Below are 22,407 nucleotides of genomic sequence, written 5' to 3'. Positions count from 1 at the left end.
GTTCTTAGCCATATTTTTTCGCTTTGGAAATTAAAGGGGGAGGGGCACCGGGCGGAACTGCTGGCAATTACTGGCAGCAACATCAGGTGAATGGCATAGCAATTAAATGCGAGCGAGCGAAGAGAGCGAGCTTGAAAATTTTGACATTTTACAGTCCCAAAACTGCCATTTTGAGCCATATTTTTTGCTTTGGAAATAAAGGAGGGGTGGGGGCGCAACGGGCGCAACTGCCAGTAATTACTGGCAGCAACATCAGGAGAATTGCATAACAATTAAATGCGAGCGAGCGAGCGAGCGAGCTTGAAAATTTTACATTTTACAGTCCAAAAACTGCCGTTCTTAGCCATATTTTTTCGCTTTGGAAATTAAAGGGGGAGGGGCACCGGGCGGAACTGCTGGCAATTACTGGCAGCAACATCAGGTGAATTGCATAACAATTAAATGCGAGCGAGCGAAGAGAGCGAGCTTGAAAATTTTACATTTTACAGTCCCAAAACTGCCGTTCTTAGCCATATTTTTTTCGCTTTGGAAATTAAGGGGGGGGGGGGCGCACCGGGCGCAACTGCAGGCAATTACTGGCAGCAACATCAGAAGAATGGCATAAAGATTAAATGCGAGCAAACGGAGCGAGCGAGCTTGAAAATTTTGACATTTTACAGACCCCAAACTGCCGTTTGTAGCTATATTTTTTCGCTTTGGAAATAAGGGGGGGGGGGGGCGCACCAGGCGCAACTGCCGGCAATTACTGGCAGCAACTTCAGAAGAATGGCATTACGACTAAATGCGAGGGAGAGAGCCGAGCGAGCTTGAAAATTTTGACATTTTACTGTCCAAAAACTGCCGTTTGCAGCTATTTTATAATTTTTTTTTCGCTTTGGAAATTAAAGGGGGGAGGGGGGGGGGGGACGCCCGGTGCGCCCCTCCCCTGGATCCGCCACTGGTAGTCAAGGGTGTGGGTTTATGTTCATGACCGGGGGAGGTATGACCAGCGAGGTGGCGTCGAAGTGACCAAGCGGGGAAAGGATGTCCAAAATCTGCACTTTAGAGCATCCCCTAAACTAATTGTGCGTGTTTGTTTGTGTGTGTGTATTATATACATGGAAAAGTTAGGAATTAGCCCAGGTCAAGTCATTTTATTGGCAATGCAAGACATTTTTATATAGCCTAGACTAGTATGTAAAGCAACACTGCAAAATCAATGATCTAGCTTTGATATAACGAAGCGTAAGGTACAAAAGTGTACATTCTACGTCACATTGCGCAACATTGTAGCGACTCTTCGTTCGGATGTATATACTGAGTACACTACGCACATTCTGCTTATATGCAGAATGCCAACCAGGAATCACAATCTTTTGTCGGCCAGGGGGCCAGGCTTTTTGAACAATGTTTCACACTATATACCTATTTAGTTATGGTTAAAAGAAATCATAGAAAAATATCTTATTTCTGGATCACCCTTTCATTCAAAAGCAGTTTACTAACACTTGAACTACTATTTCGGTAATTTTTTTTTTTTTAAACCAGCGGATTGGGAGGGGGGCGCACCCCCCCCCCCCTCCGTAGTTACGCCACTACTTTTGGGTGAAATAATTGGACAGATATCTTGAATTCTAACAAAAAGGCAAGAACATCTTTTCATCGCGGGAAATTATGATTATGTGGGGTGGGGCAAATAGTGCGCTTGCCTTCCAATGTTTTTAAGGGGGCAACATTTTTGTTTTCTTTCAAAAGCAAGAAAATCTTCTAATTTCGGGAATTATTAATTATGGGGGGGCATAACTAGAATATGCTTGCCCCTTCATTTCTTTTTTTTTTTATGAGGCTATGACAAAGGCTCGCTCTTGGGCTGGCAATATGGATTGGTCAGAAGTAACGTACATAGACCCTACATTCACGTACTTGTAAGTAGCACACGTACATGTATGCAAACGTGTATAAGTGCTCCGTATGGTACGGATGTACAGTACGGTCGATAAATAGTAAACACTGTAGAATACTAATAGATATGTATAAAATCAGTGCTGCCAGAACCAGGGGTGCAATCTTTGTGTGTGTGTGTGTGTGTGTGTGTGTGTGTGTGTGTGTGTCCCTGGTGCAAAATATAAAAAAAAAATAGAAAAGAATAATTATTTAGCGTCCGGCGTTGAGGTCGCTCGCAGACTGATTTTTTTTTTTTTTTTTTTTTTTAAGGATCTGAAGGGGGGTGCGTTCGCACCCAACGCACCCCCCCTGGTGACGCCCATGATATCCTGAAATTGTATTTGGATTGATTCATGCTTTTCAAAGTTATTGTTGCGGAGGGTCCTGTTGTATTTCTTTTTTTTTTGGGGGGGGGGGGGGGGGAGGGGGACATATGGTATACCATTCAATAGACCTACGCTCAACAAGCTCGCTTTTAAGTAGGTTCCTTCATATTTCTTTAGCATTCATTCACAGATTCCAAAGTTAACAGATCGACCACTATTATGGTTTACATATTTGTAATATTCTATGTATGTCATGTATTTCATTTAATTTTGTTATATTTGATGTAATTTTTCATCGAGAAATATGAAAATGAATTGAAATTGAAATTGAAATAGATGTATATTTTGTATATGTTGTATTGCACACTATGTTATGCATATTGCTGTATTCTTATTCATATTTTGACTTGGCAAAGCAACCTGTGGAACAATTTGATGTTGTTTTGAATTTGAATTTGAATTTGAAATTTGATGTTATTATATACGTATAGATACAGAAATGTTTAACATTGGAGACTGACATAACAAAATTTTGCATGCAGGAAACAATGTGAGAAAATCAAAACCACTATGACTCAAGTATACCCATGATAAATTATTGACAGTCGCATGTGTGTTACCTATATTAATTGCATTTTCACATGTTAAGATGTTGCTTAATCGCTGGATGTAAAAGTTAAGTACTCTCTAAAAAAAATCGAGAGAAAGTATTCACTCTTCAAGGAGTGAATACAAAAAAGAGTGAATTTAGAGTGAATTGGAGTGAATTTTGAGTGAAAATGTTCATTTTCACTCATTTTGGAGTGACCTCAAGAATCACTCGAAGATTTTGGAGTGATTCCTGAAGTCACTCTAAAACGAGTGAAAATGAACATTTTCACTCAAAATTCACTCCAATTTCACTCTAAGTTCACTCTTTTTTGCATTCACTCCTTTGAGAGTGAATATTTTCACTCGATTTTGGAGAGAGTACATTTCCTTCCTCTTTATTTTTTGCCCATTTTCTCATTTTTCATGCTTTATTCCTCACTCTCTTTTCTGATTTATTCTTGATGATCTTCTCTACCATCATCTTTCAGACTTTCATCTTGCATCCATGTCCTTACTCCTCGTTGTTATTGTTGTTGTTGTTGTTGTTGTCCTTCTTATACTAGTCTCTTTTCATTCTCCTCTTTTTTTTTATCCCATCTATTTTTTATTTCTTCACTCATGATACTACATTCTTAATGTTACATAAATCTGTTCTCTTCTTTTTCTTCTTTTACAACTTATTTCACTCTGTAAGCAAGGGTTGTCAAATGGTTCGGTGTTTCTCATAATGAAGGAACGAAAGTCATTCTTCAACAAATCTGTAGGCCCTAAATATCAATCGTCGCAATCTCTAAGAAAGTGCATTTTTGTGAAATTATTTGAAGAGAAGGCTTTGGTCAGCGAATGTAGGCAGCTTAATAAAGGACAGAATCCACTTTGAAAATTTGCCGCCATTCCACGTCATTTCAGGAGAAATTCTCAATTAAGAAAGCAAACACTTCAAGAAGATGAAGGGAAATAATGAACACGACAATAGTGAATTCAGTGAACTCGCGATGGCAGCAAGCAAGAACAACGATTCCTTTTTTATCGTCAACTACGTCTAGAAGCTAAGACTAGGCTACTACAGCTGGATACGAAACAACGTGCTCCGTCACCGCCGTCGTCCACTGGAACACGCTACAATTTCGTCGACATTGGCTTTAAAAATATCAGCAGTATGGGAGACGATGACTCAGGATTAGTTTTAAATTTGGTATCAAACGTGGAACCCACTAATAAGGTATGTTTATCAAACCTGACTGGGTTGCTCATGTAGTGTTGTCCTGCCGCGACTTGTTCAGTCCCACCTACTGACATAAATGTTTGAAAAATCTAATCCCGCATTATATGCGCATGCAGTGATTATGGGAACGACGCGACGCCTGCCTGATACGGGCTGATGTCTGAATGATGAGATGAGAGAACATCTTTATGAATTCCATAAGGGAACGTATTGCACTTGTGATTATTCCATCGGTGATGGATAGATACAATGTAAACAGTTGTTGGTTTCGTACGGCCATACCACGGCACGGGGCTGGCGAAAAATATGCAAGAATCTTCAGAAGTTCCTTCCGCTTCAGGAGTGAAGGAGGAGGAGGATCTCCGAGGAGGAGGAGAGGGAGAGATCGGATATGGCCTGTGATGATTTAGTTATGATAGTCAGGCCTAGCTATTTAAAAGCTGAATAAATTTAATAGTGTTAAAAAAACCCTGTGTGATTCTGATAATTGCCTGTTTGTGTGAAGTTTCACCCTTTGATTTTAAGGGGTTTTAAATTATAGCAATGATCATCCCCATATTTATGTGAGTGAAACTAAGTAATTTTAGGGCAGGGGATTCTTAATCACTTGATTTTTTTTTTTTTTTTTTTTTTGGGGGGGGGGTCCACAGTTGGACATGAACAACAAAAATTCAATTTTAACTTTGTTTCTGCAGCTGAGTTGAAAAGATGTAAAAATACAGCATTTCACTGGCAATTCAGGGTTTTAGCATGGGCAGGTCTCCACTTATGAGCATCATCACAATTGATTTGTGAATGTGTTTCTTGATATCACTTTCCCTCACAGGTTTCCTTTTCTACAGGGCAAGCACCACAGAGGAAGAAAACATCGAAGAACAGGAAGTCACACTTTGGTCACAGTGTTTCTCACAGTTACCATGGCAACTCCACCTCCCAAGAGCAGCCTGATGCAAGTGGAGGCTCCAAGCACAATTTCAGCTTCAACTTCCCAACTGGGAAGTCCATTGTTAAAAAGGAGGGTAGAACTCAACAGGGCAAGCAGGATAGGGTTGATGGAAAAGCCAAACAGACGCCATCCCAACCCACCAACAACATCATTTCTTCCCTCTTCCGACACAACCCTGATATTCCCCAGGTTCATGTGTGAGTATGGGGGATGGAATTGATAAAGGGGTCCTCATAACTGATCCAAAGTGAAAATTTGTCTTACAAGTGATAAAAATTTGTCTTATAAGTGATATAAATTTGTCTTGTAAGTGATAAAAATTTTTCTGTTGCTCTTGTTTTGTTTTGTTTTTGTTTCTGTATCTGTATTCTTTTTATTAGTGGAAAATTGAGCAAAGAAAATGGGATTCCATCGGGATTCAAACCCGAGACCTCCGGATTGCTAGCCCGGTGCTCTACTGACTGAGCTATAGAAAGCCCTAGTTCAGTGTTCGTCCCAGAAACCCTAAATTCTCAATGCTCGAATGGTCAGAAGCTATGGCAGTGTGTTTGTGTATGACACACACGTACACACTTGAACCTGGCATAAACCTGAAGGATAATTCAACTTGGGGATAAATGCGAGGGATCACCGAAGTCATGCAGCTTTTTGAGTATGTAACAATTGAAAATAGAAAAACTGCTCTACCGACTGAGCTATAGAAAGCCCTACTTCGAACCCGAGAGCACTGGGCTAGCAATCTGGAGGTCTCGGGTTCGAATCCCGATGGAATCTCATTTTCTTTGCTCAATTTTCCACTAATAAATTATATTCATTTCTGGTCAGTTTCTCTATTTTCGTTTGTTTATTCTTTTTATTAATCTTTTATTTTAGGTTTCAGTCTTTTCTGCCAATAAATGTTTTCTTGCATGTTGGTGTAACAGACTTCTCCTAATGTTGACTATCTTTGCATGCTGTGTCACAGAAAGAGTTGTGTAAATTCAACCCTTTCTGTGCCAGGGACTATGGACAGTGTGTACAATGCTAGTTTTCTGTGCTATTTGGCACTCAAGGCACACAAAGGGTCAAACATGTATAAAGCTTTCTTGCCTGGGGTATTAACTGAAACCCTCTGTCAGGCAGCTGATTTGAATGGACACTTGTCTGTTCAAAGTGTGGGGCCTTCGTCTGAGTACCCATGCAAGCAAGTGAACAAAAATGTTTTTGTTTTTTGTTTTTATTTTCTCACATGGGGGGGGGGGGGGTAGTAACTTGAAAGAGATTTGTTAAAGACATATTAAATCCAATGGTGAACTCTCATTTAGATATTCAAGCAAACTCATGAAATCCTTGATATTTAAATAATAAGAAATTATTGTTTACACCAGAAGTGTAAAGACCCCATATGATTTGCTGGTGATAAAAGCTTCAAAAATTATATGAGAGAAAAAATTGATAGAACTTGAGGCATACTGAGATTGTGTGCCCATATCGTTGAAATCAATGGAGGATTTGGAAGTTCTTAGTGTGGAAACCATTGTGTGGATACCTCTGGCAGCACAGGAACATGCAAAATTTGTAACATAAACACAATTGTATGTGGTGTTTCTTTGTGATTTTATGACTAATGCATGCAAATTGCTTCCCATAGCTTTGATTGACACAGGGTTATATATAATGTTATGTAGCTGTGAATAATAGACTGGATTAATGGGTGTGAGTTTCTATTTTTTTTCTTTGCAGCAAAAATGTAACCCAGAACCAGGAAGCTGTGTTTTCCTCAACTCTCTTCAGTGACCTTCCACTTCATTCATTCATGGTAACTGTGATTGATTTGACTTGATTTTTTTTAATATTTTATGGTTTTGTATCATATCATACATGAGTAATACAAATTATAATGTGATCTCTAGGAATGTACATGTATTTCTGTTGTTTTTGGGAGGACGACAGATTCTTCAGGGAAAGTTTACTGAAGATCTAAAGTTGAGATACTGACACACATCACATGTCTGCCTGGCTGCAATGTACCCATTGGTACTGAAAGCCCATTAGAAACTCCTGTTTACCGTGAAGGAAGCAATGACATTCATTTATATGAAAGTAACCCTGCAACTATCCTCACAAAAGTTACTGCCAAGATGTGAAGCACAATCAAAGCACAACCAGTAGCCCCAAATATTCATCTTGCAATTATCATGTGGGTGCAAAGTTGTTCAAAAGGGTCGATTGTCCAGATGATAGGAATCCAGGAATGCTTGCCCTTCAGTAGGCCAACATATACATGTAGATGTCTGTGAAGATTAATATGCAATAGACTGTAACTAGTTTGTGATTCTCACTTGATATAGTAAAAAAGCAAAACCCTGTTTCATAAGTATTTTGTGTCTTTTAGGTTTCAAACTTGGAGAAGAATCTGGGGTTTAGCCAGATGACCACCGTCCAGCAGAGAGCCATTCCAACCATTCTTCAGGGGAGAGACACCTTGGTAAAGTCACAGACAGGATCAGGTATGACAAGTAACCTTCTATAAACACACTCACAGACACACATGAAACACACAAGACACAGACTAATAGTCAAACAGACACAGACTCACAGACACACAGACATGCACAATGCACACAAATGCACACACATGTGACACAGACACTGACAAAACACACTACTCACACAGACAAGAAACAGACAGATGCACACAAAACATACACAGATACAGAGGCATACTTGCAAAGAGACATGTACACATATTATATATCAACAACTGTGGTAATCTGGGATGAATTCACCCAACCTCTGCTGTGAAATAATAGCCTGGTTCCTGGTAAGTTTTGTTGTTTTGTTTTTCCCCATTCAAATATGCCATTCTCAGTAACGGTGTATTCCATTTGTGCAATTCATATGCAATGATGGTGTAGTATATGAAATTGATCTTTTATTGGACTTTCAAATATCATTCCCTCACTCTCAATGGTAATTATCATCTATGGACCTAAAACAAACAAACAAACAAACAAACAAACAAACAAGGAGTCAATCTTAAAATTTTGCCTCCTTTGTTTTACTCTATGAAGACTGAAAGTCTGGTAAACTGTTTTAATGTGTCATTTCTTTTTATGCAGTGAAAACAGAATCTGAAAGTAAATGTAATACAGGAATTCATATCCTTTGGAATGTGTAGACTAATGCTTTTATTTTTACACACAGTACTTCAAATGACTTATACTCCTCATTCCTGTGAAACTCTGCCAAGGTGTGATTGAGGGGATAGAAAATATCAAAACACAGAGGGTGACTGAGGTGATCTTATGACAAAAGTAATGTGTACATCCCTATTGATGCTTAGTTTTATTTGACGATGTAAAAGATGAAGTATGTGTATTTGTATTCCAAATTGAATTTGGATTTGGATTCTATGTGGTACCAGTACCTGGAAGTGAATGAAAATGAGATCAAGAATTAGCATGTCACAGACAAGAGAAAACACAGTTGCTTCTTACGATTGCAGGCATGTTTAAAGGGATGGTGTAGTTTTGTTTGAGACCTGGCTTCAAGTTTCTAACTTTTTTAGATGAGATAATGACAAACTTCTTCTGAAATATGAAAGAGCAGGTAATTCCCATTCCCATACCATTCTAAGAGGAATTCAACGTTTATTTGATGAAAAGCGATTTTGAAATGGTCGAGATATCCAATACAAAGCGATCCGAATAAAAGTTGGGACCCACCTTCTATTAGGATTGCCTTGTTGTACTTCATTTTTGGATATGTCAGCCATTTCCAAACTGATTTTCATCAAATAAGCGTTGTATTCCTCTTAGAATGGTATGCTCTGTAACATTTAACGTAAGTGGTTTCTTAGTATCTTGCAAAAAAGTTTAAAGCTCAATCCTGATCTCCACCAATACTATACCATCCCTTTAATGGATTATTATTCCCAGGATGTTCCAGTTCTGCTGTTGCACAATGAACTAAACAAATGATTTGAAATGTTTTCTTTGCATTAACAGGGAAAACTTTGACATATGCAATACCAGTTGTGCAGCAACTACAGGGACTGCAGCCAAAGATACAGAGAGTCCATGGACCCTACGCCGTTATTCTGGTTCCTACACGAGAGGTGAGTGATGGGGTCAAAGGTCGATGTACAAATGTGGAACCAAATATGTGTAACTGGTAGTCAAAACTTTGCAATTTATATGTAAACATTCAGATTAGCCAGGGCTTTACAATACTTGGAAATATGGTCCCTATGTTGTTTAAAATAGGGAAGATAAAAGTGTAAATATAGGAGAAAAAGATTACAATAATTTTGTGAGACAAAACAAGGTTCTTGATAGATAATCACCTTTTTTTAAAACTTTATTGGTAGTCTGAATTGAGTTACAAGTGTGGGTTAAAAGATTAATACAGTTTGGGAAACAGATTCTAGTTAGTCTTGTGACAGTATTGACATTTATGTCTCATATACGGCATCTTTGGGAAGTCAATGCACAAAGTCAATGCACAGACTGCAGAGGACATTTTATATTTGCATTCTGTTCTTTTTTCGGTGTGTTTGAAAGATATTGTATTCTTTATGTTCCTTTGTAGCAAAGAAATAAAGGTTTAGGTATACCCAGGTAGTTTCTTTTGATCTTCAGATTTGGTCATCTTAACTGCTTGGCTTACTAGAGAAAACAAAAAGTGTAGCAGGTACATTAGTATGAGTTATGGATATGAAAGAAAATTTACTGTTTTCTGCCTTTTTCTCTTTTCAGCTGGCTCTGCAAAGTTTTGATTCACTTCAGAAACTTATCAAGGTAAACAAACTTTAATACTGTTTGTTTGTTTGTTTGTTTGTGGTGCTGTTAGTTAACTTGTATAAATTATGTCTGTGGAGTCAAAAGGGGCCTGAGCTTTCGATCCTAGCAGAATCTTCGTGAGAGGCATGGTTGCCCCCATGATTCTCATGATCATTACTGACCCTCCCCTGCCTTTGTCTGTCCACCCTCCTCTGCCTTTTGTCTGTCCACCCTTCTGCTCTAATCCCCCTCCCTTTACCTGTTGGGCTCCTTGCCCATAGACCTCCCACCCTCTCCTTTGTTTTCTTTGTTCTGTGTGCCCAGCCTGCCAATGACTCTTCTTGTTGTGTGAAGTCCTTATATGTGATTGCTTTCCCTGCTTGTTTGTCATTTTGCCTCTGACGAAGATTCTGCGAGGATCGGAAGCTAAGGCCTCTTTTGACTCCATTTGACTCCATTGGCTCGCCTTTATTGGATAAGCAGTTTTCAGCAGCTTTTTTTTTGCTACAAATTATGTCTGTATCAACTGGGCAAAGTTTGAATATATCAAAATATAGAATTTCTCAAAGAATATGATGAGCTTTTCTCATGATTTTACAAGTAGACATAGTCGATATTCAACAAGAATGAAGGGGAATTTTTCTTTGCAAATTTAGCAAGACTTTGCATTTTCTGTATGCCAGCCTGGGTTCTGCTTGTCCAATATTTGACACCTACTTTTGCAATGATGCTTTGCCAGACAGAGATGGAATATAACAGATATTTCACACTTAAGATCATTACTGCTTTCATGAGTTGACACCTTCTCACAATAGATATAGGTATATATCTATTTTGTTTTCATTTTTTAATTTTTTTTTATACCCCCGCCAATCGAAGTTTGAAGGGGGTATATAGGAATCAGCGGACGGTCGGGCGGGCGGTCGGGCGGTCGGGCGGTCGGGCGGTCGGTCCGTTGCAAATCTTGCGTCGCGAACTACTTCCTCAGTTTTCAACCGATTCCCATAAAACTTGGCACAGATGTGTGCCTTGGGTTGTAGATGTGCAAGACATATTTTTTGACAGTACCCAAAAGTACGTTGCCATGGTAACGGCATATTATGGGCAAAAATGGGTACAAATCTTGCGTCGCGAACTCCTCCCACAGTTTTTGATCAATTTTTATGAAATTAGGTACAGATGTTCATCTGAATATGTTAATGTGCAAGACACATATTTCCGCAGTGGCAAAAAGTGCGTTGCCATGGTAACGGCATGTTATTGGTAAAATATAGGGCAAAATGCTTCATGGCAAAACTGCTTCATCAGTGTTCTTCCAATTCTCATGGAATTCATATTGAATGTTTGTCTTAGGATATAGGTCAGCATGACACATGACAGTGACAAAAAGTATGTTGCCATGGTAACAGCTCACATATTATGAGCCAAAATGATGGAAAATTTTGTGTTGCAAACTACTTCCTCAGTTTTTGCCCAATTTCCATGAAACTTGGTACAGATGTGTGCCTTTGGTTGTAGATGTGCAAGACGCATTTTTCGACAGTACCCGAAAGTACGTTGCCATGGTAACGGCATATTAATGGCAGAAGATCAAGGAAAGATCTTGCGGATTTAACTACTTCCTCAGTTTTTTGACCAAAGCTTATGAAATGTGGCACACACCTTGATCTTGGTGGGAAGATGTGGAAGACATATTTTTCGGACGTGTCGGAAGCTGCGTTGCCATGGTAACGGCATATAAATGGCAGAAGATCAAGGAAAGATCTTGCGGATTGAACTACTTCCTCTGTATTTGACTGAAGCTCATGAAATGTGGCACACACATTGGTCTTGGTGGGAAGATGTGCAAGACATATTTTTTGGACGTGTCGGAAGCTGCGTTGCCATGGTAACGGCATATTAATGGCGGAAGATCAAGGAAAGATCTTGTGGATTGAACTACTTCCTCAGTTTTTGACAAAAGCTTATGAAATGTGGCACACACAATAATCTTGGTGGGAAGATGTGCAAGACATATTTTTTGGACGTGTCGGAAGCTGCGTTGCCATGGTAACGGCATTTAAATGGCAGAAGATCAAGGAAAGATCATTCCTTGGGTAAGACTGTCGTCACGGGGCGGGGGTATTAATCACCTTCAGTGATATTTCTAGTTTCAATCTGTAATGATGCAACCTTTTTGAAATGGCAACTGTCAGGTCTTTATCTTCAAATGTTATTTTACTCCTTGCAAGAATTGAAATGTTAAAGTGAAACAATCAAGATGATATTTTGTGTGTGCTTTTCGGCAGCCATTTCAGTGGGTTGTTCCTGGTTGTCTAATGGGCGGGGAGCGAAAGAAGTCTGAGAAGGCGAGGCTGCGGCGAGGAATCAACATCCTGGTGTCGACTCCCGGGAGACTAGTGGACCACATCAACAGCACAAAGAGTCTCTCCTTCTCCAGGGTCAAGTGGGTCATCCTGGATGAGGCAGACAGGTAACCATGGTGATGATACTGATGATGATGATGATGATGACGATAATGATGACGATGATGATAATGATGATGATGATGATGATGATGTTGATGAAGGTGATGGTGATGATTGAAAAGGAGATGGTGGTGATAATGCTAACGATAATATCAATTGTGAAAATGAATGCTGCTGATGATGCAGACGATGGTCATGCTGCTACTGATTTTGATGATAGTAAAGATGATGGTGATGTTGACAAATAAGAATGGTGATGATGATGATGCTGGTAATAGGAATAATGACAGGTGATGATGGCACCTTTGTCACTTATTTTTAACATCAATGTCAGTGATGGTGGTGGTTATGATACTGACAATTATTACTCCTTTATATGGTGTTATAGTAATGTGTATTAAACAAGTCAAAGTTCTTATCTCTGAAATATTGCGATGGATTTTTTTGTTGTTTAGTTTGAAATGTGGAATTCGTCATGTCTTCTATTCAGAGAAGTATGTTCTTGTGAAAATGGTGCCCATTTTGGGAATCCCAAAGAATACTGTATAAGTTGACATAATGATGTGAAAAGCAGAGCTTCTATGATGGTTGTCTAATTTTCCCCAATTTACTGACTTTATCATGTGCAGCTGATTTTGTCATTAGGGACAGCTTGTCTCTTCTACCAGCAAATAGTGGCCTCTAAAACTTGAGATGAAAGCTCCTCATCATGCTCTGTGGTGACCGGCATTTATGTCTTTTCTCAGGCTGCTTGACATGGGCTTCGAAAGAGACGTGTCGGCCATCTTGAATGCCATCAATGACCAATGCCAGTCACAAAAGCAGACGGTTCTTCTTTCGGCTACCCTCTCCGAAGGTAGGAAATTCACCCCCACCCAGTGTGTTCTAAACATCCAGTATTGTAGGCTATTGAGGAACACATGAGGAAACTTGAAAAGTAATATTCATCTAAAGAATACTTTCAGTTGACATCACTCTGAAGGTTAGAATGTGCAAAATAATTTGATATGTACAACTGCATTGCTTTCTTTAATGATTATAATTATTTGTTTGTCAATAAAGTGAGCAATGACTAGGATAAATGTTTGAAAACTTGTGGCACACTTGAGTGGCATTCACAAATTATATATATTTGGGTTTCGTTCCCCTTTTAAAAGGTATGACAAGGAAAGTGTTGAATGCATCCTAACATACCTTCTTATTTATAGGAGTGAAGCGGTTAGCCAGCGTTACTCTCAAAGAGGCAGTTTTTATCGATGTGGCAAAGAGCGAGACGGAATGCCAGTCATCATCCCCGTTCAGTGCCAGAACGTCCTCATCAGAAATGAGCAAACCCACCGACAGAATTGGGGCCGATGTTTCTGACAAAACTTCAGGGAATGACGATGAGGACGGGGAGGCTTTCACGATACCAGAGCGACTCAGACAGCAGTTCGTGATTGTTCCGAGCAAGTTGCGACTCGTGACCCTGACCGCCTTGATGGCGGGAAGGTCGAAGGTGAGACATGGCTTGGAAATGAGATGTGCCTAGGAACAAGGTTAAAAGTATTTAACCCCCCAATTTCTGCCTCATGCACAAGAAGTCCAGAGAACATCAGGTGTTACCTTCAAGCTGCACCTGTGGCTTCAAAAAAAAAAAAATTCCAATACTTCAGGGAACATCACAAAGTCTGGAAATTGTACATGATACCTCCTTCCGCAATGCTTTTTGATCCTCGGTCACTCGTCAGAAGTAAATTCTTTTCTTTTGGTCTTCCACTGAAGTGTATGTTATCACAGTTTGATAAATCTGATTTGTGTTGATCAACTATTAGGTCAGTTTCAGGTGTGTTGGACGAGATCCAATGAAGCATGGTCGTCCAATGATGGAACTAATCTCGAGAGCTAAGATTGCCATAGTGTGCCATTTCCAGTCACACGTCAAGTCATTGTCGGAAGAGTGTCGAGTCAGTCCGATAAGTGTTGAGTTAGTCTGATGTGTGTCAGATTTGTGTTGTGCGATTATTGGGCGTGTCCAGCACACCTCCTATGGCAGTCTGGCGGGGGGGGGGGGGGGGGGGGGGTGTCCGATGATTAACAGTAATTGGACAGGTTAACTTGAGTCCAGGGTGTAGGGCTCTTCTGACATTTACCTCTTGTGAGTTTTGGTGCAAGTTTCTGGAGCTTGTTGGCTCAGATTTTTATCGGAACTTGTCAGAACGCTGAAATTTTTGTATTTTGGGGATCAGATGCGCCTCCAATGGTCAGTGGAAGGGGGCGATAAGACAAAGCAAGAGGGACAAGCTCTTGTAACATGTATGCTACAATTAGTTGTGTACATTGTGTATCTTATGCTCTGTGCTTGAAGAAAACCAGTTTGGATTGATGCTTCGCAGGTGTCTTGATTAACAGTAATTGGACAGGTTAACTTGAGTCCAGGGTGTAGGGCTCTTCTGACATTTACCTCTTGTGAGTTTTGGTGCAAGTTTCTGGAGCTTGTTGGCTCAGATTTTTATCGGAACTTGTCAGAACGCTGAAATTTTTGTATTTTGGGGATCAGATGCGCCTCCAATGGTCAGTGGAAGGGGGCGATAAGACAAAGCAAGAGGGACAAGCTCTTGTAACATGTATGCTACAATTAGTTGTGTACATTGTGTATCTTATGCTCTGTGCTTGAAGAAAACCAGTTTGGATTGATGCTTCGCAGGTGTGTTTTCAAAGACTCTACTATATTGAAGAGAGTTTTCATAGCAGCAAGCCTTCTGTCATGAACTGAATGCACAAGTCTGTTGATTTATACTTGGTAAACAATGCAGGACTCTCAGAGGGGACCTTGCAGGTTGAAATGGTAACTCTTGTAGAACACATATCAGAACAGAAAAGTCATTTAGAAGTATGATAAATACTATTCTTAATGCTCAAGATGCAGTGAGACTCTGCCATATATAACAGAGATGGGGTGAGGAGTAGAGTTGTGTGTAAAGAAACAAAGAGAGATCTTCAAATGTTGTTATTCACTTTCAAAGAAAGGGGGTAAACAGTGTGAGCTAAGATATGACACCAAACCTATTTTGATGGCATTGGCCAACATTGGCTAAAATTTCTTCAGAAATAATTGCTCTTGCAACTTTTTTTTTCTAATCCCTTCGAGAATGAATAATGCTCTCTCTCTCTGTACTTTTTTACTCCCTAACAGACTCTCTAGTATTTTTTAACATTTGACCACTTATGATGCCTTTGTCCTCTGTTACCAGGGTCCCTCGGGATGCAAGATGCTGGTCTTCCTCTCCAGCCGTGAATCAGTGGAGTTCCACTACACACTCTTCAGGGATTGCCTGGGCTGCTCCACTCTGCAGGGGGATGGCACAATGTCAGGAAAAGAGGGACTCCCACTCTTCAGGTTACATGGGAGCTTATCTCAAGAGGTAGGTTAGGTCAGACCACTCACTCATTTATTTCTCATCTTGATGGCAGAAACAAGATTCCTTTCACCAAAACGTCAAAAAATACTTGGATAACCAACGGAAGATGAGCTAAGGTCCTCATTGTATATTTGCCACACATGATGACAATATATTAGGATGTAAAACATGAAATCTGACTCTTTGCCACATTTTGAGCAGCTACAGTGTACTTGTTTTTTGAAACTTGTTGAACTGTTGTGTGTGCTGTTAGAGGTTGTGTCAAGTCTTGGGAATCCTGAGGAAAAGGAACAAAATGTTCATTATATTTATTTTTTCCCCTTTTACTTTTAGTAAGAAAGTTTGTCTACAGTAAGTGGAAGTAAGGATTAGTCACATTTGGTCATGATTTGTCAAGCATATTGAATTTAAAAAAAAAAAACCTAATACGTGTCGATTCTTTGCCCAATATCTACGCTGCTGATCATGTCTTCTTTTCAGCGATATCTTGTTTCAGGTCTAATGTTCATTCAACCAAGATTGCTTAAAAGTCAGCTTCATCAAATGTTTTTAATTGATTCGAGATTTTTTTTCCCAAAAAGAGTGTTAGAAATTATTGCATTCTTCGCAGCAATGGAATACGGTATCTTCACTTTGTATTTTCCACTAAAATATTTGATTTGATGCAACTGTCTTTAATATTTTGATATGAAACAATGCCACATGGTGAAGATGTGAGCTCATGTCTTTGTATTTTGAAAAGGATCTCCACTTTAATATGATGTCATTACCTTTTCATTTGAATGAGAAATTCCATTTGTTTTGTTTTCCACCTGAACAGGAAAGAACACAAACCTACCACGCCTTCAGCATTGCTAGGAAAGGTGTTCTTCTGTGCACAGTAAGTTGCTTCATTTTCAGAGAGTTGAGTTAATCTTCTTTGCTAAATACACCATGCTGTAAACATCAGTCCCAATCTGTTGATTACGTGAACATTTATGCCCCCATTTCCAGCCAGCGCGATCAGCATGTGGTATTGTAAAGTATACGAGTGGACGATTGAAGGGAAATATGATATGATAAAAAGTGACCAATATCTGGTCTAGGATCACTTGCTTAAAACTTGTTGAACAATGTGATTGTCTTTCTTCCTTACATCGGACTTGTTCTTTATTTGACTGGCCCCAACAAAGATATTACAGCGCTGTAATTTGAAATTATGAATGTCTCTTTTCTTTTTGAAATTGTGATCAAAGAATTGCTCATAAGTCTCAGTTGTTGGACTGTTATCTTGATTATAACTAGTTCTTTTTCTTCTTTGTCTTCTTATCATTCTAATAATTATTATCTCTGTGATAATTATCATTATTATTGTTATTATTGTTATTGTCATTGTTCTTCTTGTTGTTTTCATGTTATCGCTTTTATTTTTGTGCTGCTGCTAGTGAATATAAATACTTTTTTCAATTTCTCTGTTTTTGTCTTTTGCCATAGGATGTTGCTGCAAGAGGTCTTGATCTCCCCAAAGTGAAATGGATAGTCCAGGTGTGTGAGGCGATAATTTTTCAGAATGACCATGACAGATCATTGTTTCAAAGACATTTATAGAATATAACTTAGTGTATGGTCATTGGTTGCTGTTAGGAATTCATTTGTATGCCAGTGGACATCTAGCATTTAAATGTTGAATCTGTGGCCCATCAGAGCTTGTATTTCCCACCTAACTTATGCTGTGGTTTTGATAGAACATGTGTCATTAAGAGTCTCAGCTGAGAAAGGCCCATGCCAGTGCCGTATATTAAGAGAGTCTGGCCAACTCGGTTTTTGGCTTATGTGTTTTGAAGCCTGTGATTGGTCAAAAACCGGTCCCGTGATCTACAGGCGCCATGTCGTTACTGAAGTGCGCTCATACGCAGTGCCCATTGTTAACTACCCCTTATTTGGCTTGGTTATTTTGTTACGTCTGAGCGTACACGCTAATTCTGTGACGCGTAATACGCGCGGTAACGACATGGCGTCCAAATTAGCAGTTGGCCAGACTCTCTTAATATACGGCACTGGCCCATGCCATGTAGTTTGCGATTTTGTAATGGTGTTATCCATGCATCTATTGTGTCTCATAGGCTTATTACCTGTGCATGGACATGTACTGTAACTCAACTTAATTACCTATGAAAAAAAAAGGCAGAATATGAGTTTAGATAGTCTTAAGTACCATTTTGGGCAAGAAGTAGATGTGGAATATTGAACAAACTGCTGACCATGAGTGAACATTTATGAAATGTCCATCTGTAGATAGCAGAAATCATGCTCCACAACTTTTCCCAGAATTTTAAGTAACTCTTGATCTTCTTGTCTTTGCATGCACTGCCCAAATTCGGGAAGTGACAAGTTGAATGATAGAAACCGTCTATGCTTTCTTACCCTAGGCATCACTCTTTCTGTAATTGATCTCATCGTTGATTAAGTGCATGCTCTATTTCCTTTCACCAATCACATCAAGCCCACCAAAAGACCAGGGAATTTAAGGTTTTTTAAAAAGCTGACTGATTTGTGATTCTTGATCACAGTACAACACTCCTGGAACGCCAGCAGACTACGTGCACAGGGTCGGGAGGACGGCCCGCATTGGTAAAGAGGGACATGCCCTCCTCTTCCTCACCCCTTCAGAGGTGGAGTACGTCTGCATCCTGGAGCAGCAGAAAATCAGGTAAGTGTAATGAATCTAATTTAATATTAAAAAAAACAACAACAACGGCAACAGCAAAGATAAACAATATGAAAGTCTGTCGAAAGTCCACATGCCTCTCCCAACCAGTGGTCTGAGACAGTTTTCATGACATCAGGTGATGGATTGGGGTGTAAGGTGTCACCCCCTCCCCCTTTGTCCCCCCACCCTCCTAACTTAGCTGGACTCCACCCCATATCCCCACCTTCCACCAGTCATTGCTGGCTTCCCGCTCCAGGTAGGTGAACGTAGAATGGTCTCTGAAAAGGTATCTTGCCCCCAAATACTATGCTTTGCTGGAAGCAGGTGTGGACTGAAAACAGCATGATCCATGGAATTTTTTTTTACTGGTGGAGCTGTCATGAAAAAAAGAAGAAAAAAAGAAGAAAAAGAGGTACTGGTCATTGAAAAATTGATTGATATATGACAGAAATTAAATACTTACGCATAGTAACATATTATTGCATACCCTTAAAATGCTGTCATCTGGACTTTCAAGCACAAGCCTAGTGATCAGTTGGTTAATGTAAAATTGGCCTTCAAAGAGAAAGTTACTCAGAAGACAGCATTAAGATTATAGCAACAGTGTAGTAAAAGCCAGAGCAAAGCAAAAAGCCTCCATACTGATGTGATCACTTGAATTATACATAGATGTCTTTATTTATCTATTTGTTTATTCATTTATTTATTCATTCATTCATTCATTCATTCATTCATTCATTCATTCATTCATTCATTCATTCATTCATTCATTCATTCATTTATTTGTTTGCACAGGATTACAGAGCAGTCTCTTCAAGACATCCTCTCAGTGTTGACCTCATCCGAGGCCCAGGATTTCATCCACGGCCAGTTCAAAGGTCAGATGCAGCGCTCCGTGGAGGAGGCGGCCACAAACCTGCAGCTGCGCTTCGAGGGCCATGTGCTGGGAAACCCCGCCCACACTCAACATGCTAGAAAAGGTACTGCCACAGCTGGATGAGGTTCAGAGTGTTTGATGTCCTTAAACATCTTTCAAAATCCTTGTTCTGTAGGGAGAGCTGATGTTTTCATAGTATTCAGTATGTGTGTTTTTTTCTTCGTCCACAAAGAGAAAATATGTCTTTCAATATTGAAAGTATGTCTTTTTTTTAAATGATATTTGATTTAACTTGCATAGTATGTGCAGTTTGCTAAACGAAAATGATATTTATGTTTACAAGTCTTTATAGTATATCAGTATTCCATTCTATTTTTTTTAATCTGCATAGTTTGGCAGTCCTGGGCCCTGTTTCATAAAGCTGTTCATAAAGTTACGAACAACTTACGAGCGACTGATGATCAGTTCTTGCGCTTAATTATGGAAATTCTGATAAGTATAGCACATCAAAACTGATCACCAGTCGCTCGTAAGTTGTTCGTAACTTTATGAACAGCTTTATGAAGCACCCCCTGTATTGGTACTGCACCAAACTGTGCCACACTCCCACCCTATTTCATTTGTATTTATTTTGTTTTGTCTTTTTCTCATTCCTGACACTGTATGGGTATTCAGGTTTTAACTGTGTGTGAGATAATTAGAGACCAGTTAAATGAAATAATAAAGAGCATACAATTTCTAGAAGAATTTAGTGTATTTGATGAAAATCAGTTTTGAATTGGCTGGGTATAAAAAAGACCAACAAAATAAACCAAATTGGTCCTAATAAAAGTTGGGTCCCACTTTTTATTAGGACCAATTTGTTGTGAATAAAATTTGCAAAAATTGTTGGAAACCTGAAGCCCCATCTCAACCAAAAATGAATCATCCCTTTAAGTTTCAGGATTGAGATCATTTCTGAATAATTTATTAGCATTAATTTCAACACGATACACTAATAACAGGTGGGTCCCACCTTTTATTAGGACCACTTTGTATTTGGATATGTCAGCCATTTCAAAACCGATTTTTATCAAATAAACTTTAAATTCCTCGTAGATTTGATATTTTATGTGAGTGGTTTTTAATTATCTCACAAACAGTTAAAACCTGAATCCCTATCTCAGCCAAAATTATATCATCCCTTTTACGGCTGCTGGCTTACAACCAATCGAATTCCAGCATTTCAGACTTGCACCTGATTTTGAAATCATAAACTTTCTGCGGGATGGGATTTCAGGAGAAGGATTAGGATAAATTTTTGTTGTTGTTATTTTATCATTTAAAATCATTATCATTTTGCTTTATGTTGTGGGTGTTGAGTTCATTTTCTCTGTTCCACTGCAGCCTTCCACTCCTTTGTGCGAGCCTACGCCACCTACCCCTCCTCCGTCAAGCACATCTTCCACGTGCGGAAGCTCCACCTCGGGCATGCGGCCAAGAGCTTTGGGCTGCGGGAAGCGCCCTCTAACATCAACGGCAGGATAGGCAGCAGCAGCAGCAGTGGCGGTGGGAGCGGTGCTGGCGGGAGAGGCAGCAAGAGAAAACTGTAAGAGGGATTTTTTCTTGTGTGTCTTGTGTCCTGACTACCAGGTTGCCATGACAATGTGATGATGTGATGGCTGTGATGTGGTGATGCCACCCTTGGGGTGGGAGTGGGGGGGGGGGGGGGGGGGAGATGGGTCAGTTGTATTTGTGTGATGTGACGAGATTATAACATAGTACAGTCAAACCTGTCTATAGCGGCCACCCAAGGGAAACGAAAAAAAAGTCGCCGTTATAGACAGGTGGCCACTATAGACAGGTTATCCAACTATATGTGTGCATTGCCTATACGTATGTATCATCGCTGTATACATCTACAACTGTAGGTATATGTACTTAGTGTACATGTAATGCGTCCGTATGCACACGTGTGTTTCATGCATTGAACAATGCCGGTGTTCATGAATTGTTGCATAGTAGCATGTTGTACAGTCGTGAAGAAAGCTTAACACTAGTGCATTATGTGTATGACTGAATAAGTGATGAATGCAGCGGTGGCAGTCACTGAACGTTGCCCATAAATGTCTGGCAAGGCCACAAATCAGAAAAAACACGCTGAATTACCAGCTCTGTGGCCGCTATAGACAGTTTAAAATCTACCGCAGGAAACAAAATTTGTGGCCGCTGGCCGCGTTAGATAGGTGGCCGCTATACACAGGGTCTTTAACAGGGCTTTTCTCTCGGGGGGGATTTTTCAGTGGCCGCTGTAGACAGGTGACCGCTATAGACAGGTGGCCGCTAAGGCAGGTTTGACTGTATACCCCTTTCATAGAGTCATCTCCCAGTTATCCACACGAAAGTAATGCGGACATTTTAACAGATGTCATGTTCACAAACTCTGAAAGTAGTCAGCCTTAATTTTTTACGAGTGCCCATCTTGATAAGATGGATAGTCTTTGTGGTAATTGCACCTGCCCCTCTGATGAGATGATGCTTTGGCTCGCATTGAAAAAGGTGACCTGCTCAACCACAGCTTGGACATGGTCTTCATTACTCTGATTATTGTGTCCAAACACTTCCCGTCTGGTCACAGTGCAAACATAATATGAATATTCAAATTGCAATGCCAAAGTTACAATGTGGATTACTCTGATCTCTTGCTCCAATTTCACTATCAAAAGTAATTCGGATAGTAATGCGTATAGTTATGCTGATATTATTGCCATAATTGAGTGTATTAAATGGGTATGAGATTGGGTGCCCTAGAGGGAGATATAGCCCAAGCAACATTAGGGCCACATACCACATGAGCTGAGGACAAGTTCAAATGGCCCTAGAAAGATTTGAATAGTTCTCCCGTCTCTCTAGGATGGTCGGCCAATACTGCATTCATCATATATGCATTATATTTGTGGATGAATTTATACATTGAGTGATTAATCCCACATAATGTCATCTGATTCTATGAGTTTTATAGTCACATAAACCTTGAGCAGCCTATGTTTGCAAAATAGCCCAAATGTGTGTGATATTGTATGTGCACGTTATGTGCACATCAATTCATGGAAGGTTTTGGATAATCATGCACTTTTGAAATGTATGCATATGAGTGTAGGATAGGATATACAGCGTTTTGGCTAGCTGTTTGTGTACAGTGCAATTTTGGACAAAGCA

General features: G+C 39.7%; 1 protein-coding gene across 1 annotated transcript in view; it reads left to right on the top strand.

Annotated features, from left to right (window-relative positions):
* The first annotated feature begins 3,915 nt into the window (after window positions 1–3,915).
* Window positions 3,916–22,407, top strand: part of LOC139743088 (ATP-dependent DNA helicase DDX31-like) — a 49,259-nt gene continuing 30,767 nt past the window's right edge. Inside the window, exons 1-15 of the mRNA XM_071653597.1 lie at window positions 3,916–4,062; window positions 4,892–5,208; window positions 6,734–6,809; window positions 7,386–7,500; window positions 9,001–9,110; window positions 9,751–9,792; window positions 12,063–12,247; window positions 12,989–13,098; window positions 13,451–13,740; window positions 15,476–15,646; window positions 16,464–16,523; window positions 17,117–17,167; window positions 18,193–18,332; window positions 19,128–19,312; window positions 20,596–20,797. Coding sequence (XP_071509698.1) covers window positions 4,000–4,062; window positions 4,892–5,208; window positions 6,734–6,809; window positions 7,386–7,500; window positions 9,001–9,110; window positions 9,751–9,792; window positions 12,063–12,247; window positions 12,989–13,098; window positions 13,451–13,740; window positions 15,476–15,646; window positions 16,464–16,523; window positions 17,117–17,167; window positions 18,193–18,332; window positions 19,128–19,312; window positions 20,596–20,797 — 2,117 coding nt within the window. The 5' untranslated portion in view covers window positions 3,916–3,999. The remainder of the gene's footprint in view (window positions 4,063–4,891; window positions 5,209–6,733; window positions 6,810–7,385; window positions 7,501–9,000; window positions 9,111–9,750; window positions 9,793–12,062; window positions 12,248–12,988; window positions 13,099–13,450; window positions 13,741–15,475; window positions 15,647–16,463; window positions 16,524–17,116; window positions 17,168–18,192; window positions 18,333–19,127; window positions 19,313–20,595; window positions 20,798–22,407) is intronic.

This window comes from Diadema antillarum, unplaced genomic scaffold, assembly GCF_040938485.1.
Source record: "Diadema antillarum isolate AM-2024a unplaced genomic scaffold, OU_Dant_1.0 seq00001046_RagTag, whole genome shotgun sequence".
In the NCBI taxonomy this organism is placed as follows: Eukaryota; Metazoa; Echinodermata; class Echinoidea; order Diadematoida; family Diadematidae; genus Diadema; species Diadema antillarum.
Note: the sequence above shows the minus strand (reverse complement) of the source record. Positions and strands in the feature narration are given on the sequence as shown.